General features: G+C 46.6%; 1 protein-coding gene across 4 annotated transcripts in view; it reads left to right on the top strand.

Annotated features, from left to right (window-relative positions):
* Window positions 1-18754, top strand: part of INTS8 (integrator complex subunit 8) — a 106844-nt gene that overhangs the window by 80225 nt on the left and 7865 nt on the right. For all 4 annotated transcript variants that reach the window (XM_056522451.1, XM_056522454.1, XM_056522453.1 and 1 more), the window contains exons 18-26: window positions 4288-4469; window positions 4597-4630; window positions 7239-7295; window positions 7378-7439; window positions 10024-10142; window positions 11975-12078; window positions 12175-12225; window positions 12307-12380; window positions 16039-16103. In XM_056522451.1, coding sequence (XP_056378426.1) covers window positions 4288-4469; window positions 4597-4630; window positions 7239-7295; window positions 7378-7439; window positions 10024-10142; window positions 11975-12078; window positions 12175-12225; window positions 12307-12380; window positions 16039-16103 — 748 coding nt within the window. The remainder of the gene's footprint in view (window positions 1-4287; window positions 4470-4596; window positions 4631-7238; window positions 7296-7377; window positions 7440-10023; window positions 10143-11974; window positions 12079-12174; window positions 12226-12306; window positions 12381-16038; window positions 16104-18754) is intronic.

Consider the following 18754-nt stretch of genomic DNA (forward strand, 5'->3'; position numbering starts at 1 on the left):
AAAAAGTCAGCTCCTCCCTGCAGGATATACCCGCCTACAGGCTCTGAGCTAGTCAGTTTAAGCTTAGTGTCTGAAGGAGGTGGTCGTGGTCTGGGTTGCTCCAGACCAGGTCTTCTGTTTTTTTGTTTTCCTAGTTAGGGACGTGTTCGTTTTTTATTCCTTTTTCTTTTCTGTTTTCAGGTGGGGACTCAGGAACTGCGGTTCACTGTTTCCCCATTGCGAGTAAGGGGGCACAGACATTGCGTATATGCACTGTTAACCCCCCCCCCCCCCCCCCCTATCATCTGGGCACAAATGCCGCTCCTTCAGAGGACGTTCTCGGAGCCGCCGCTCTGCCTCGCCAGAGCCGCGTCCCCGGTCTGGGTCGCCCCCCTCCAGGACTGCCTCTACTCATTCACATTTCCCTGGTGAACTAGTGGACGAGACTTCCGAACCAGCATCTGATCCAGAGGACCGCTCGGACTCAATTGCAACGGTGCACTCATTGGTGACAGCCATAAGAGACACCTTTCCCTTGGAGGACCCAGGATCTTCGGATGTCTATCCAGAAGTATCCTTTCATCATGCTCAGCCAGCACCTAAAAGGTTCAGCTCTCAGGCTGACTTTGATGGCATTCTGGAATCCGCATGGAAACATCCAGACAAGAGATTTCCGGGAATCAAGACAATTCAAGAAGTTATTCATTTGACAAGGACTTTGTTGCTAAGGTGGCTTCCCCTCCCTCTGTGGATCCACCAATCTCCCGAATCTCTAAAGCGATTACACTGCCTCTAGCAGATGCCGCTGCCTTCAAGGATCCCGCGGACAAGAAGGTAGAATCTTTAGCGAAGTTCGCTTCTGAACCTGCTGGCTCTTCTCTTCTACACATCTTCGCCTCGACATGGGTGTCCAAGGCCCTGTTAGGAGTGGTGCCAAAAGCTCCATCAGGATATCTTGGCGGGATCCCCCCCCCCCCCCCCCCCCCCAGAGGATCTATCTGCTCTGGCTCTCCAATGCGCTAAGCTGGGGACTTTCTGTGCGCAGCTTCCATGCAGTCAGCTGTTGCTCTGCTTTTGCTGTGGGTCACCTAGCGGCTCTCCGCCGCTCTATGTGGCTTAAAGCTTGGAATGCGGATGCCGCTCCCAAACGGTCTCTCACCGAGGTTACCTTTACGGGCGGCCGTCTTTTTAGCAAACGCCTTGATGAGATTATCTCTGAGGCAACGGGAGGTAAGAGTTCCTTGTTACCTCAAAATAAGGCTCGCCCTACTTCCCAAGGGAAGTCCTTTTCCTTTCGGTCCTTTTGGACCTCTGGACCCAGTAAAGGGTCCGGGCAGGCACCCTCGTGGGACAGAAAGGCTCCCTCGTTCCGGGTGCGCCCGTCTTGGAAGTCGGTTTCCAACCGCTCTGGCCGTTTTGCGCCCAAATCGGGCAACCGCAAAACCCAATTCTGCAGAGGTCGTCTCTCTTGGTTTTTCCAAGACATCTGGACCTCTCACGTTCAGGACCCTTGGGTCAGGGGATGTGGTGTCAAACGGTTACTGGATCGAATTCGCCTCCCTTCCGAGAGATCGCTTTTTTTTCGATCCCGGGCCCCCCGGTCTCCTCCTCTGGCGAAGCAATTTCGTGGGGTACGTTTTCGGGGTTTTTTCTATTCAAATCTTTTTGTGGTCCCCAAGAAGGTTGGTTCTGTGGACCAATTCTAGACCTCAAGCGCCACTTCCGAATGGAATCTCTCTGCTCGGTGGTAGCGTCCCTGGAACAAGGGGAGTTCCTTCATCGGTGGACATCACGGATGCCTACCTCCATGTGCCAATATTTCCGGGCCATCATCAATACCTCTGCTTTGCGGTTCCGGATTGGCATTTTCAATTCATAGCCCTCCCCTTTGGTCTAGCCAAGGCTCCTTTGGTCTCTACAAAGATCCTTGCGCCAGTGACGGGCTTGTTACGGTCGAGGGGTATCTCGGGGATACCCTATCTGGACGACCTTCTCATCAAGGCTTCAACCAGAGCCCAGACTCTTGAGTATCTGGATGTCACCCTCCACACTCTGAATCTCTTCGGGTGGATGATCAACCGGGACAAGTCAGTCCTCCGTCCTACCCAGTCTCTAACCTTTCGGGGACTTCAATTTGGCCGGCCTCTGCCCGAACTGGGGTTGTCCCTCAGTTCCCTTAAAGGTCAGGTTTTGGCCCTGACTGTTCTTTTCCAGCGGCCCTTGGCTTCTAATCCTTATGTCCGGACCTTCCTGCAAGGAGTGGCGTGCGCTGTTCCTCCTTAACGGTCACCTTCTCCCCCTTGGGATTTGAATTTGGTTCTGAGTGCCCTCCAGGGTGCACCCGTTAAGCCCCTTAGAGAGATGTCTCTCCGCCTCCTTTCTTGGCTATCGCCTCCATCCGGAGGGTGTCTGGATTGGCAGCTCTTTCCTGCCGTTCTTCGTTTCTGGTGATCCACCAGGACAAGGTCGGTTTCCGACCAGCTCCTTCCCTTTTACCTATGGTAGTCTCGGCCTTTCATCTCAATGAGGACATTGTCCTCTCATCCCTTTTTTTTTTTTCTGGTTCCTTCTCATCTTAAGGAGCGCTTACTACTCAAGCTGGAGAAGGTCGTCGTAAGGGACTACCTGCTTCCAAGGCCACCGTTTCTCGGTGGATTTGGTCCGCCATTTCGGAAGCCTTTGCTGTAAGGGGAAGATTCCTCCTTTCAGGGTTGTGGCTCCTTCCACACGTTCTGTTGGGCTTCCTGGGCTCTCCAGAATAGAGCCTCGGCCTCGCAGATTTGCAAGGCTGCTACCTGGTCGTCTTTGCACACTTTCTTGAGGTTTTTCCAAGTTCATACTTTCGCATTGGCTGATGCTAGTCTGGGTCGTAAAGTGTTGCAGGCGGCAGTGGATCGGCCGTCTGCCTGATTACTTATCTGCCCACCCAAGGGACGGCTTTGGTAGGTCCCACGGTCTGTGTCCCCCAATGGAGCCGATAGAGAAAAGGAGATTTTTTAACACTTACCTTAAAATCTCTTTCTCGAAGGATCCATTGCGGGACACAGCTCCCGCCCTTTTTGGGTTTTTCCTTTTGGTTCTCTGTCCGAGGGTGTGTTCAGTTGTGTTTTTTCTTCTGGTTCTCGGATAGTTTTGGGTTTTTTCTTTGCCCTATTGGTCTCCTCCTATTGCTCTGGAACTTAAACTGATTAGCTCAGAGCTTGAAGGTGGGTGTATACTGCTGGAAGGAGCTGACTTTTTTTATTACCATAGTGTCACACCTCCTAGAGACAGCAAGATACACCCACGGTCTGTGTCCCCCAATGGATCCTTCGAGAGAGATTTTACGGTAAGTGTTAAAAAATCTCCTTTTTTTTTTTTATCTCTATATATTTGTTTATTTATTTTATTTATTTTCTTGGATGTGATAAAAAAAAAAATCATATTTATAGTTCGGAATTTTTTTTCATTTACTATGCAGGATCAGGATAGTTTAGACAAATGTTTTTTTTTTTTTTTTATATTTTGAAAAAGGGGTGATTTGGATTTTTATTGGTGGGAATTTTTTAATATATATAAATTTGAAACACATTTTTTACTTTTTCACACTCTTGGAGGGAGGATGACAGCAGCGACAGGAGGTGCAGCAAGAGTCAGGCTGACAGAGTAGGTGAAGCAGGAAGGAGGGTAAAAGGGGGGATGCAGCAGCTGGGAGGAGGGTGAAAGGTAATTTTGCATCAGGAAGGGGGGGGACAGAGTGCAGCGGGAGGGAGGGGTCAGGAGGCGCAGCGGGAGGGAGGGGTCAGGAGGCGCAGCAGGAGGGAGGGGTCAGGAGGCGCAGCAGGAGGGAGGGGTCAGGAGGCGCAGTAGGAGGGAGGGGTCAGGAGGCGCAGTAGGAGGGAGGGGTCAGGAGGCGCAGTAGGAGGGAGGGGTCAGGAGGCGCAGTAGGAGGGAGGGGTCAGGAGGCGCAGTAGGAGGGAGGGGTCAGGAGGCGAAGTAGGAGGGAGGGGTCAGGGGGCGCAGCAGGAGGGAGGGGTCAGGGGGCGCAGCAGGAGGGAGGGGTCAGGGGGCGCAGCAGGAGGGAGGGGTCAGGGGGCGCAGCAGGAGGGAGGGGTCAGGGGGCGCAGCAGGAGGGAGGGGTCAGGGGGCGCAGCAGGAGGGAGGGGTCAGGGGGTGCAGTAGGAGGGAGCGGTCAGGAGGTGCAGCAGGATGGAGGGTAACTGGGGGTGCAGCAGGAAGCCGGACTTCTAATCTGTTATTACCTGTTGTGTTTATGACATGATACATAGAATCATCTCTAAATTATGCTTTAATGTTTCTTGTTCCCAGCTGGGACAGCTTTTGGCAGCCACGTGCAAAGAGCTATCTGGACCAGACAGCAGGAGGACGGCCAAAGACCTCTGGGAGGTGGTGGTACAGATATGCAGCATCTCCAACCAGCACAAGCGGAGCAGTGATGGCAGGATCAGCCTGATAAAGAACAGGGACTCCACAATGGGGATTATGTACCGGTATGTGGTTACCGCTATGCCAGTTTATAATTCAGTTGTGAGGGCAATATGTCATACTGTTCTGTCATGATTTGTGTACAGAAATCTAGAAAATAATGCACATGATTTTTTTTTCTTTGATCTCTAGGAGTGAACTTCTGTCTTTCATAAAGAAATTACGTGTAAGTATCACGTCAGCAGCTTCCCAGGTCTGTTGAGTTTCCTGCTTGTAATGGACAAATTACTAAAGTGTTGAAGGGTTTATCTGGGCCTAAAAAATAATAAAATGTGCTCCCATGCTGGGGGTTGTATAAAAAGAATATACATGCTATACTCTCCTCTTCCAGTCCTATGCAGCTTCCATGCTGATGCTCCTGGTCCTCAGTGGGTTGTGTGCCCTTCCGGCCCTGCAGGACCTGCCCGCTCAGCCAATCGGTGGCCACAGTCATGTTGTGACTGCACACAACCCAGAAGTAGCGGCGACCAGTAGAGGACCGGGAGTGTTGGCATGAGATCTATGTGGATACGCAGAAGCCTTTTGATAAACATTGGTTGGTAGTTTATATACATTTCCAATGGTTAACATAAAAATTGCTCCTGTGATCTAAATTCCCCTGATTTGGGATAAACTGGTTTGCAGATTGTTCAGGGGTTGTTTAGGGCTTTATTGATGGCCTCTCCTCAGGATAGCCCTAACTGGTGGGGATCCAACACCAATCAGCCAGAGCCAAGGAACCCGCGTGTGTAGCATAAGGTGATGAAAGCAGACAGCGCCATACATTGAGCAGTGTTTATGCTGTGGTACTGAACAGAATAGGGAGTCGAGCTGCAGTAACCCAGAACAGCCACTAGAAGGTGTATATCGCTGTCTGCTTCCATGTGTTTTATTTTCTATATGTGGGTGACATGGATTTGGAAAACAGATTATCATTAGGGGTGTCGGACACTTATTGATCATATATTGATGACCTGTCCTGATGATTGGCTGGCCATCGGTAAAGTCTTGGCAAATCCCTTTAAAGTGTACCCGTCAGATCCAACAACAAAAAAATGTTTTAATATATCACTCAGTACCTAATCCTGACCATGTACATCTTATTTTTTATGTGTCTAGCACCTTTATTTATTTTTTTGACATGTGTGATTTAGCTCACTAGTCTGAATTCCTCTCAAAGGCAGGGGGCGTGGCCTCACTGTGCAGGTTTCCGCCCCCTCCCTCAGTATGCTGTCTGCTCACATCTCCTCTAGCATTAGCAAAACTACAACTCCCAGCTTGTCCTCACTGACAGTAGCGGGACACAAGCTGACAGTGGGAGGATTTTTCCACCAGATGTGATCCCTGCACTCACAGCTGTCAATCAAGGAAGTGTGTCCATGACATAGGTGATGACTCATGGACACAGCAGGACTAGTATGTGTCCAAGCAGGCAGGGGGGCAGTTGTTTGACTTGCTTTTTCAGTATAAAATACTGAAAATGTTCTAATGAAAGCAATTGCAAAACCTATTGGTTATACATGCTTTACAACATATCAAAAGTTTTTGTATCTGACAGTGTCCATTTAAGGTAACTAAAACGTTGTCCAAACCAGTTGATTTTGGCAAGAACAGCAGTGTTTTCCAAACAGTGTGTCTTCAGCTGTTGCAAAACTACAACTTCCAGCATGCCCTTGGCTGTCTGGGCATGCTGGGAGTTGTAGTTTTGCAAGAGCTGTAGAAACAAAGGCTTGTCTGGGCATGCTGGGAGTTGTAGTCTTGCAACAACTGGAGACACACTGTTTGGTAAAACACTGATCTAATTACCAGTGTATACCATACGTGTGTACATACTGTTACTGACACAATCAACCATGTGTGGACCTATGTCCTGATGATGCTGACATGTTCCACTAAGGGTCTATTCACACTGCAGAATTTGGGCTTTAATTTGAGGCGGAATCCGCATGTCGAAATTCTGGCATGTAGAAGGGTCTATTCACACAGGCGGAACCCCACCTGAAATGAAAGCCCAATACACTTTTATGGGATTCCGCACTCCCATTGACGCTTCGGTAATCCCACAAGCTGGATTTCCGAGAGTGTGGAATCCCATAAAAGTGTATTGGGCTTTCATTTCAGGCGGAATTCTGCCATGTGAATAAGACCCTAAGACTCCTGGTCCTAACAGCCAAAAGGGGGCCCAATGCTGAATTGTGGATTTTCTGGGATCTATTATTAATACGCCCTAAAACTAGTTATCATTACAACTACTAATCATTGGTAGTATCAGCCAGACTATTGGTACATCTTTGGCCTATAACTAGTAACTTAACCTAAAGGGGTTGTTCAGGAAAGAAACTTTTTATATATACCGTATATATATATACATATATATCAACTGGCTTCAGAAAGTTAAACAGATTTGTAAATTACTTATATAAAAAAAAAAATCTTAATCCTTTCAGTACTTATGAGCTGCTTAAGTTGAGTTGTTCTTTTCTGTCTAAGTGCTCTCTGATGACACCTGTCTCGGGAACTGTCCAGAGTAGAAGTAAATCTCCATAGCAAACCTATTCTACTCTGTACAGTTCCCGAGACAAACAGAGATGTCAGCAGAGAGCACTGTTGTCAGACAGAAAAGAACAACTCTGCTTCAGCAGCTGATAATTATTGGAAGGATTAAGATTTTTTTATTAGAAGTAATTTACAAGTCTGTTTAACTTTCTGGAGCCAGTTGAGAAATATATAAAAAGTTTTTTTCCTGGAATACCCCTTTAACATCCAATAACTTAAAAACATATATTTTTTCATAGGAGCCACTGGTGTTGACAACGTTGCTGTCCCTGTTTGTTAAGCTGCACAATCTTCGGGTCAGTAAGTTATTCTCTGGACATTTTGGCAACAGTGATATCTTCTTGTTGTTCTAAAGTTTCCCTCCTTTACTCCGTGCAGGAGGACATTGTGAACGATATCACTGCCGAGCACATGTCTATCTGGCCAGCAAATATTCCAAAGTAAGATGTGTATGCTGCTGATGATCTCCATTGTGTTTATTGTGTTGTCCCCTCCACCGCAAGTTACATTAAAGGGGTTATCCAGGATCTTTTGTACACTATATATTACTGTATTCATGAGCCTTTCCCAGGATCCTGTGAGGCTGGAGACAACCGCTTATTACAGGGGACTTGGCCTCTTCTCATCGTGGCTGGGAAGACAAGAAGAAGCAAAGCCCCCTGTGATAAACTGTTGTCTCCAGCCGCACAGGATCCTGGGAAAGGCTTGAGAAGACAGTAATATATAGTGCACGAGAATGCAGAACCACCAAAAAAGTGGATGATACACCCCATACAGGTAATATAAGCAAATTGACACCATACATAACTTGACATCAGGGGCACATAGGTTAAAAGTTAAAAAATCCTGGATAACCCCATGTAACCTCTATGTATTCGTTCATCATTGGAGACTTTCACGAAGTCTGATCTCCCAGTATGTATCTTTTTATATTGACCATGGGGAGATGTATGAAAACCTGAGCATTTCACCAGTTGCCCATAGCAACCAATCAGATCGCTTCTTTCAGAGGCCTTTAAAAAAAATAAATGAGAGAAGCAATCTGATTGGTTGGTTTGAAAAACTGGTCACTTTTTCCACTACACAGGTTTTGATAAATCTCTCCCATCTGGAGGATTACAGGCCTTTCTGCTAGTAAGTCGCACCCAGCTCCGTACTGACAGGGGAGACAGACTGTGAGACAGCCGTACAGACTGCCGTTTCACGCACCCTCATTTTCACAGAGGGGAAAAAAATAAATGACTTGGAAGCTCTGAACTAAATGCCTCATCATCCCCCCCCCCCCCCCCATTTTGATTCCCCTTGCTCTTCAGTTGGTCCCCACCCCCTCCCTGTGCCACATCATTCCTCCCCATTTATCAGCCCCTCTGCCACATTTACCCTCCCCCCACCCCTGATCCACTGTGCGCCACCATTCCCCTGTGATTCCCCCTGCTTATCATTCCACCCAGCACATCTTATCCCCTCATCATCATTCCCCCCCCCCTGACTCATCATTCCCCCCCCCTGAGTCATCATTCTCCCCCCCCTGACTCATCATTCTCCCCCCCCGACTCATCATTCTCTCCCCCCCCCCCCCGACTCATCATTCTCTCCCCCCCCGACTCATCATTCTCCCCCCCCCCTGACTCATCATTCACCCCCCCTGACTCATCATTCACCCCCCCTGACTCATCATTCACCCCCCCTGACTCATCATTCCCCCCCCCCCCGACTCATCATTCCCCCCCCCCTGACTCATCATTCCCCCCCCCTGACTCATCATTCCCCCCCCCCCTGACTCATCATTCCCCCCCCCCTGACTCATCATTCCCCCCCCCCCTGACTCATCATTCCCCCCCCCCTGACTCATCATTCCCCCCCCCCTGACTCATCATTCCCCCCCCCCCCTGACTCATCATTCCCCCCCCCCCCTGACTCATCATTCCCCCCCCCTGACTCATCATTCCCCCCCCCTGACTCATCATTCCCCCCCCTGACTCATCATTCCCCTCATTACCTGCTTTCTATATTTTTTGTAATCCATTACCTTGCCGTGCTCCGGCAGGCTCGGGTCAGGTGGCAGATCTTTTGGGGCTGTGTGGATAATAAAGTATGACGTTCCCTGCCGGCTCCTCTGCGCGGTGTCAGGGACGTCACTCCTCATTCCTTTCAGCCGCCGCTGGTCAGAGTGGTCGCAGCACTGGCTGCTTGTTGAAGTTCAGCAGTTCGGCCGCGGCCACTTTAGAACAGTATCCTGCGGCAGCTGCAGGGAATGAGGAGTGAGATACCGGACACCGCGCAGAGGAGCCGGCAGGAGACGCCACTTGTCATACTTTACTATACACACAGCTCACAACACCCGCTGCCTGACCTGAGCCTGCCGGAGCGCAGCAACGTAAGGGAATATAAAAAATATTTAAAATCAGCCGCCGCGGTCACTGTTTTAAAGTGGCCACTGCCGGGCTGCGGATCTTTAACAAGCAGACAGCGCTGCAGCCACTTTAAATCAGTTTGACCAGCACATTTATCGCGGTATAACACGCAGATGGGGTTTTTGCCCTAAATTTAACTTTTAAAAGTGCTTGTTATACGCCGATAAATACGGTAATTACTTTCTGTTTTGGTAGACATTTTGGCTATGCTACTTAAATCCCGTCATGTTCTAGACCAGGGTTTTCCAAACCGTGTGTCTCCAGCTGCTGCAAAAACTACAGCTCCCAGCATGTCCGGACAGCCAAAGGCTGGTTTAGAATAAGTCCAACATTGACTTCCAAGTAGAAACTTAACGTCTTTCATATGGCAAATACAGGGTAAAAGGAGTTTTCATGTTTACTAAGCAATCTCAATCTAAATGTGCATCAGATGTTGAATTTCTCTGTGGTTTGTGTTTCTTTTTGTTTGTTCTTTTCTTTTGTTTTCAATTTACAAAATATCGAATTATTTATTATTATGAAATATTTTTTTATGTTTCATCATTATTATTATATATAAAATGTATTTATTTATTATTTCCTCTCTAAAAACACCTTTTCTTTCTCTCAGTCTTCAGTCTGTTGACTTTGATGCTGTTGCTGTCACAGTAAAAGAGCTTGTGAACTACACTTTGAAGATCAATGCCAACAACCACTCGTGGCTCATCATCCAGGCAGACATTTACTTCGGTGGGTGGAAGATTCATCTATTTAATGAAGTGTCTGAAATCTGCTGTAAAGCTCACCGCTAATATTTTACTTACTATAACTTGATTACGAAGTCCTCCGTATTTACTGCTGGTGTAGGTGTCTTGGTGGTCGGAGTACCACAAACTCAGACCACCAGCATTTGTGTCTGGGACCTGTCTGCCAGTGTTTGGCTACCATAAAGATGGCCACACACTTTCTCTAACTTTCGGCCGAGCGTTATCTCTCCATAACTTCCCATACAGTGAATGATCAGCACAGCCGAGCGTTTATGTGCTCTTTATGGAGAGAGGAGGGGTAAGCTGCCGCCAGACAGGTCCACTGGTAGCTGATCTCTCCCAGAACAATAGGGCTTGGTGGTTAAAATCCAGATAATGTCTGGGGAGAGTCGGGAGACCCCCATGCTTATTAGACAGTCTGGTTTGGCCGACTTTTGTCTAAAGTGTATGGGCACCTCAGGACATGTGGATTCTGTAGATCAGGGTTGATGGTGACTGTTGGTCATAAAATTGCCTGTGAGACATAATTGTGCCAAAAAAAAAGGAAGAGATATTCAATCATGTCATCATGTTATAATTGAAGGGGGTCTTACCTCTGGGATCCCTGTCAACCCTTAAAGGAGTAGTGTAGTGAAAAATAACTTATCCCCTATCCAAAGGATAGGGGATAAGTTATAGATTGCGGGAGGTCTAACCACTGGGACCCACCGCAATCTCCTGAACAGGGCCCCGGCAGTCTGCTGGAAGTGGGGGTGCCAACCCCCGCGCGGAGCGGCGGGTGACACGCCCCCTCCATGTATCCCATAGAGATATATGGTGGGGGGCGTGTCGGCTGCGGCTTCCTGCAGGGGCCACAGACTGCTGGGGCCCCGTTCAGAAGATCGCAGGGGGTCCCAGCGGCCAGACCCCCCCCCCTGCGAATTATAACTTATCCCCTATCCTCTGCACTACTGCAATGTGCGGGGTATATACTCAGGGGGTGTGGATGTTTTACATTGAGGGGCATATATGCCTTATACACACCCCTGACTGTATAATCCTGCCCATCACCTGATAGTCCCTCCCATTATTAAAATGAAGTCCCGCCCATCTGGCAATTCCCTGAATTGTCAGACATAATATCAACCCACATATCTTGGAAATGGAAAGGCGTCTCACGAACATGTAAAAAAAAAAAACTGTCATCAGGGAACTCTAAGATATTTAAAGGGGTACTCCAATGGAAAGCTTTATTTATTATTTTTTTTAAATCATCTGGTGCCAGAAAGTTAAACAGATTTGTAATTTACTTCAATTAAAAAAATCTTAATCCTTCCAGTACTTATTAGCTGCTGAATACTACAGAGGAAGTTCTTTTCTTTTTGGAACACAGTGCTCTCTGCTGACATCTCTGTCCATTTTAAGAACTGTCCAGAGTAGGAGAAAATCTCCACAGACAGTTCATAAAATGGACAGAGATGTCAGCAGAGAGCACTGTGCCCGTAATGTCAGCAGAGAGCTCTGTGTTCCAAAAAGAAGAATTCCCTCTGTAGTATTCAGCAGCTAATAAGTACAGGAAGGATTAAGATTTTTTAACAGAAGTAATTTACAAATCTGTGTAACTTTCTGGCACCAGTTGATTTAAAAAAAAATTCTACCGGAATTCCCCTTTAATGGTAATGCAATCTTATATTTGGGGGGGTTGGCCACAGGTCCTTGTTAATGCTACATCCCTTCCGGGAATGTCTCAGAACAGCAGGGTGACCCGTGTGATGGCTGCAGACTGATCATGTGATGTATTGAATGATAGAGACTGTTTTTTCTTTCTCTGTACAGCGACCAATCAGTATTCTGCCGCGCTGAACTACTATCTGCAGGCGGGGGCCGTGTCCTCTGATTTCTTCACCAAGCCCGTTCCCCCCGATGTGTACACAGACCAGGTGAGGCGGTTCATGTACTTATGTAGCGGAGATGGCACAATCATTGGCATTAGGGAGCGGTGCCAGAATCTAATCTCCTGTCCTGTCTATTCATAGGTGATAAAGAGGATGATAAAATGCTGCTCCTTTCTGAACTGCCACACACAGGTAGGAATCCTCTGCCGGCCATTCCCGATACCACACATCACTGTAGATCCCTGTATAATTGTAATATCATTCTCTTCCTAGGTGGCCATACTCTGCCAGTTCCTTAGAGAAGTGGATTATAAGACGGCATTTAAAGCTCTGCAAGAACAAAATAGGTAATGGAAACCTTGTCAGTGCCAATCAGTGTTTCCCAATCAGTGTGCCTCCAGCTGTTTCAAAACCACATCAAACGATGGTTCATTTGGAACGGATTACCATCGTATGTTGAGGGACCACTGTATTGTAAAATCTGAAGCTCATACAGTACATGTACTGTTGCAAAACAACAACTCCCAGCATGCCCAGACAGCCGAAGGCTGTCTGGGCATGCTGGGAGTTGTTGTTTTGCAACAGTACATGTACTGTATGAGCTTCAGATTTTACAATACAGTGGTCCCTCAACATACGATGGTAATCCGTTCCAAATGAACCATCGTTTGATGAAACCATCGTATGTTGAGGGATCCGTGCAATGTTAAATATAGGAAGTTATACTCTCCTGTCCCTGCGGCTCCGGACCGTCACCGCTGCCCTGGATGTCGCCATCCATCGCTGTCGTCGCGTCCCCGTGGTGTCCCCGCCGCTCCAGACAGTCTCCGCTGCCCGGGATCGTCTTTCCTTATCGCCGCCATCACGTTGCTACGCACGGCGCTCCTCTTGGATGACGGGACGGCGTGTGCGGCGACGTGATGACGACGATGGAGAGCGCCGACGATGCAGGGGATCCCGAAGTGGACGCGCCGGAGCCCCGTGCACCGTAAACGGTTATCCGGTGGCAGCTGAAGCAGTCTGCGCTGTCGGATAGCCGTTTATGCGATGGCCCCAACATACAAAAGCATCGTATGTTGATGCTGCCTTCAACATGCGATGGCCTCTAAGAGGCCATCGTATGTTGAAATGATTGTATGTCGGGGCCATCGTAGGTCGGGGGGGTCACTGTACATGTGAGCAGGAGTTATAAACTACTACTGTGTAGCTTGCTGTGAAAATAAAAGCATGCCAGGGTGCCCTCTTTCTAGAGATAGGTGCAGGTCCCAAAGGTGATATTCATGGCATGATTATACTACAGAGTGGGGGGTTGACACAACCCCTGTATGCATCTCTGTTCTGGTCCTTTTCCACTCATCCACCAGCTCTGTGATGTTGTCATGGATGATACAGACCTTCTCCTTCACCTTCCGTTGGAGGAAGCTCAATAGGGTTTAGATCTGGAGACATTCTTGGTCAGTCCATCACCTTTACCCCCAGCTTCTTTAGCACGACGATGGTCATCCTGGAGGTGTGTTTTGGGTCATTGTCCTGTTGGAATACCCCTGTCTACAGTGAGAGGGGATCCTGCTCTGCTTCAGTATGTCACAGTACAGATTGGCATTCATGGTTCACTCAATGAACTGTAGCCCCCCCCCCCCAGTCCCGGTAGCACTTGTGCAGCCCCAGACCATGACACTCCCATCACCATGCTTGACTGTAGGCAAAACACACTTATCTTTGTTCTCCTCACCTGGCGCCACCACACACTCCTGACACCATCTGATCCAAATGAGTTTATCTTGGTCTCATCGGACCCCAGGATAAGGTTCCAGTAATCCATGTCCTTAGTCTGCTTGTCTTCAGCAAACTGATTCCCGGCTTTCTTGTGCATGAGCTGAGCATGACACTGAGCATGTGCACTCAACTTCTTTAGTTGACCATCGTGAGGTCTGTTGTGGGTGGGACCTGTCCTGTGAAACAACTGGTCTTACCCATCATGCTGCAGCTCAGTTTGAGTATTTTCAATCTTCTTATAGCCCAGGCCATTCTTATGTAGAGCAACAATTCTTTTTTTCACATCCTCAGAGAGTTCTTTGCCATGTTGAACATTGAGTCACCAGTATTAGAAAGTGTGAGAGCAATAACTCCACAAATTTAAGACACCTGAGACCTTGTAACACTAACAAGTCACATGACATTGGGGAGAGAAAATGGGTAATTGTCCTAATTTGGACCTTTCCTCTTAGGGGGTGTACTCACTTTTGTTGCCAAGGTTTAGACATTCATGTTGTGTCCCCTCAAAATAACTCAACACACAACCAATAAATACTGTTATACAGGCCGCGCACTCACTACTGTACATTGTAGCAGAGGGGCATTTCTTCCGTGTTGTGAAAAATACTTACAAAAATAAAAATACATAAATATATATTTATTTACAATACATTTGGCTTAGGCTAATGCTTTATATAGTTCACAAACATGTCAGGCTGCCTAAGATGTATAAGGAAATTACTTAGCACAGATGTAAGGGCTCGTTCACACTGCAATCGGGCTCCGTTAGGTGGAGCTCAGTCGCCAGTTCTGTCAAGTTTAGCGGAGAAAAAAAAGTGCTAAATTCCTGTAAAGTGCTAAATTACCAGATCACCGACTGGCCCCGTGTAAGTGAATGGGGGGCCGTCGGGACCCGGCAGTAGCTGTTTGCATCCGACCCGTTTCAGGGTCCGATCAGCTCAAGAAAAAAAAAGCTGATCAGACCCTTATCGGGTCGGATGCAAACGGGCGTGTGAGCCTAGCCTTAGAGCAACAGGAGGTTAAAATTTTGACTATAAATCAACATCTTAAAATATTGTGTAGAACACCAAAGGGCCTATTATAAATCTTCTATTATGCTTCTTTCACACTGCGCCCTGTCATACTAACTTTTTTTTTTTCATTTTCTTTTTAACCCCTTAAGGACGCAGCCCTTTTTCACCTTAAGGACTGAGCCCTTTTTCGCAATTCTGACCACCGTCACTTTACAAATTAATAACGCGAAAACGCTTTTACTGAATATTCTGATTCTGAGATAGTTTTTTCGTGACATATTCTACTTTATTTTGGTGGAAAATTTGCATCCTTTTTTGATGAAAAATCCCCAAATTTCATGAAAATTTTACATTTTTCTAACTTTGAAGCTCTCTACTTGTAAGGAAAATGGATATTCACAATAAATTTTATTTTTCTTCACAAACACAATATATCCACTTTATGTTGGCATCATAAAATGGACATATTTTTGCTTTTTTTGAAAAAATTAGAGGGCTTCAAAGTAGAGCAGCAATTTTCAAAAAATTCATGAAAATTGCTAAATCTGAAGGGACAGATGTTACAGAACTACAACTCCCAGCATGCCTGGGCAGTCCAGGCATGCTGAGAGTTGTAGTTTGGCAACATCTGGAGGGCTACCGTTTGGGCACCACTGTAACAGTGGTCTCCAAACTGTGACCCTCCAGATGTTGCAAAACTACATCTCCCAGCATGCCCAGACAGGCTTTGGCTGTCTGAGCATGCTGGGAGTTGCAGTTTGGCCTTCCTAGTGGTTGCCACAGTAAAGATCACTTTACTTTCACTTTCAGAACTCCGTACTGACTAATAGCAGGGGATAGGAGGAGATCGCAGCTCTGCGACCTCACTCCTATCCCTTAGGCTGATCGGGGGTGTCGCTGACAAATCCGATCAGCCCTATTTTCCGGGTGTCTGAATTGACATGCGATTTTCTCCGATCGCCGACATGGGGGGTCTCAGGACCCCCCTAGGCGATGTGCCAGGGTGCCTGCTGAATGATTTCAGCAGGCATCCCGATCCGGTCCCCAACCGGCTAGCGGTGGGGACCGGATTTCCCACGGGCGTATGGATATGCCCTGTGTCCTTAAGGACTCGGTATGCAGGGCGTATCCATATGCCCTGTGTCCTGAAGAGGTTAAATGTGATATAGGAAATATCTAATGTTCTGTATCTTTTTTTTTTATTTTTTTTTTTCAGCCATGATGCAATGGATTCCTACTATGAATACATATGGGATGTGACTATACTGGAGTATTTGACACGTATCCTTTGCTGGTGACAGATTGGTTTACATTGCTATAAGATGTTAATTTAGGATTGCATATGTATGAAGCCACCTGCGCCTATTCTTCCTCACACATACAAAACAGACGAGGCTTCAGCGGGGGGAGAGTATTGATATATCTACTTCATTGTGCCGAAGGCCAAAGGGACAGTATTTCCCAATCAGTGTGCCTCCAGCTGTTGCAAAACTACAACTCCCAGCATGCCCAGACAGCCGTTGGCTGTCTGGGCATGCTGGTAGTTGTAGTTTTGAAACAGCTGGAGGCACACTGGTTGGGGAACACTGCTCTAGGATGTGGATTCATGCCACAGGCTCTCAGTGTAACACTACTTTTTGTTCTTTTGTATTTTAGATATTAAGGAGGAAGATCTTCACTTCCTGTATATTTTGCTGCCTCATCGTTAACATGTAGCACACAGGACAGACACTAGATATACAAAGATTGTGTTATATACCACAAGTCCTTATATCTCTCACACAGTGGGGCAAAAAGTATTTAGTCAGCCACCAATTGTCCAAGTTCTCCCATTTAAAAATATGAGAGAGGCCTGTAATTTTCATCATAGATATACCTCAACTATGAGAGACATAATGAGAAAAAAAATCCAAAAAATCACATTGTCTGATTTTTTAAGAATTTATTTGCAAATTATGGTGGAAAATAAGTATTTGGTCAAAAACAAAAGTTCATCTCAATACTTTGTTATATACCCTTTGTTGGCAATGACAAAGGCCAAACGTTTTCTGTAAGTCTTCACAAGTTTTTCACACACTGTTGCTGGTATTTTGGCCCATTCTTCCATGCAGATCTCCTCTAGAGCAGTGATGTTTTGGGGCTGTCACTGGGCAACACGGACTTTCAACTCCCTCCAAAGGTTTTCTATGGGGTTGAGATCTGGTGACTGGCTAGGCCACTCCAGGACCTTGAAATACTTCTTAGGAAGCCACTCCTTCATTGCTCGGGCGGTGTGTTTGGGATCATTGTCATGCTGAAAGACCCACCCACGTTTCGTCCTCAGTGCCCTTGCTGATGGAAGAAGGTTTTTACTCAAAATCTCATGATACGTGGCCCCATTCATTCTTTCCTTTACATGGATCAGTTGCCCTGGTCCCTTAGCAAAAAATCAGCCCCAAAGCATGATGTTTCCACCCCCATGCTTCACAGTAGGTATGGTATTCTTTGCATGCGACTCTGCATTCTTTCTCCTCCAAACACGACGATTTGTTTTTACTAAAAAGTTCTACTTTGGTTTTATCTGACCATATGACATTCTCCCAATCCTCTTCTGGATCATCCAAATGCTCTCTAGCAAACTTCAGACTGGCCCGGAAATGTACTGGCTTTAGTAGGGGGACACGTCTGGCACTGCATGATTTGAGTCCCAGGCAGCGTAGTGTGTTACTGATGATAGCCTTTGTTACTTCACTAAGGTTATTCACTAAGTCCCCACATGTGGTTCTGGGATTTTTGCTCACCATTCTTGTGATCATTTTGACACCACGGGGTGAGATCTTGCGTGGAGCCCCAGATCAAGGGGGATTATCAGTGTTCTTGTATGTCTTCCATTTTCTAATTGCTTCCACAGTTGATTTCTTTACACCAAGCTGCTTGCCTATTGCAGATTCAGTCTTCCCAGCCTGGTGCAGGTCTACAATTTTGTTTCTGGTGTCCTTTGACAGCTCTTTGGTATTGGCCATAGTGGAGTTTGGAGTGTGACTGTTTGAGGTTGTGGACAGGCATCTTTTATACTGATAACAAGGAGCCATTAATACAGGTAACGAGTGGAGGACAGAGGAGACTCTTAGAGAAGAAGTTACAGGTCTGTGAGAGCCAGAAATCTTGCTTTTTTGTAGGTGACCAAATACTTATTTTCCACCATAATTTGCAAATAAATTCTTTAAAAATCAGACAATGTGATTTTATGGATTTTTCTCTCATTATGTCTCTCATAGTTGAGGTATACCTATGATAAAAATTACAGGCCTCTTGCCTCTTTTTAAGTGGGAGAACTTGCACAATTGGTGGCCGACTAAATACTTTTTTGCCCAACTGTATATGGAACCTGGTACAGTACTCATATGTAGTGGTTGTATCTGTAGGGTTTCTTTTGTCACCCTCATTGTGGCACATGGTGACACAGAGGCAGTGGGGCATATAAAAAAAAAAAAAAAAAAAAAAAATACATATTTTAATCAGCAAAATGAACCAAATGTATAACGTGTCCTGTGTTACACATTACTGTGTATTTATATCTAGCTGTACGCTTTTTGTTTTTTGCATTGATAGTAAATCAAAGTGGGATCTGTATAAGGAGGTAGCACAACGTCCACATAATCAGATGATATCTTCCCCTAAAGATTGGCGTTTTATATATTTTGTAGCACGCTTATGGCTAATGTACATTTTCTTAAATATTATGTGTCACACTATAGGGCAAGTCATAAATGTATCGCCAAAACTGTCAAGTCATTCACTGGTTGAGGCAGATTACCTCTAGATAGGTATGAACAATGCTAGGGACCCCCGCGATCTCCCTGCTGCACCCAGCGTTCGTTTAGAGCGTCAAGTGCGGTGCCGGAGGCTTGTGACCTCATGCCCCCTGCCATAGACTTGCATTGAGGGGGCGT

Source organism: Hyla sarda, chromosome 5, assembly GCF_029499605.1.
Source record: "Hyla sarda isolate aHylSar1 chromosome 5, aHylSar1.hap1, whole genome shotgun sequence".
In the NCBI taxonomy this organism is placed as follows: Eukaryota; Metazoa; Chordata; class Amphibia; order Anura; family Hylidae; genus Hyla; species Hyla sarda.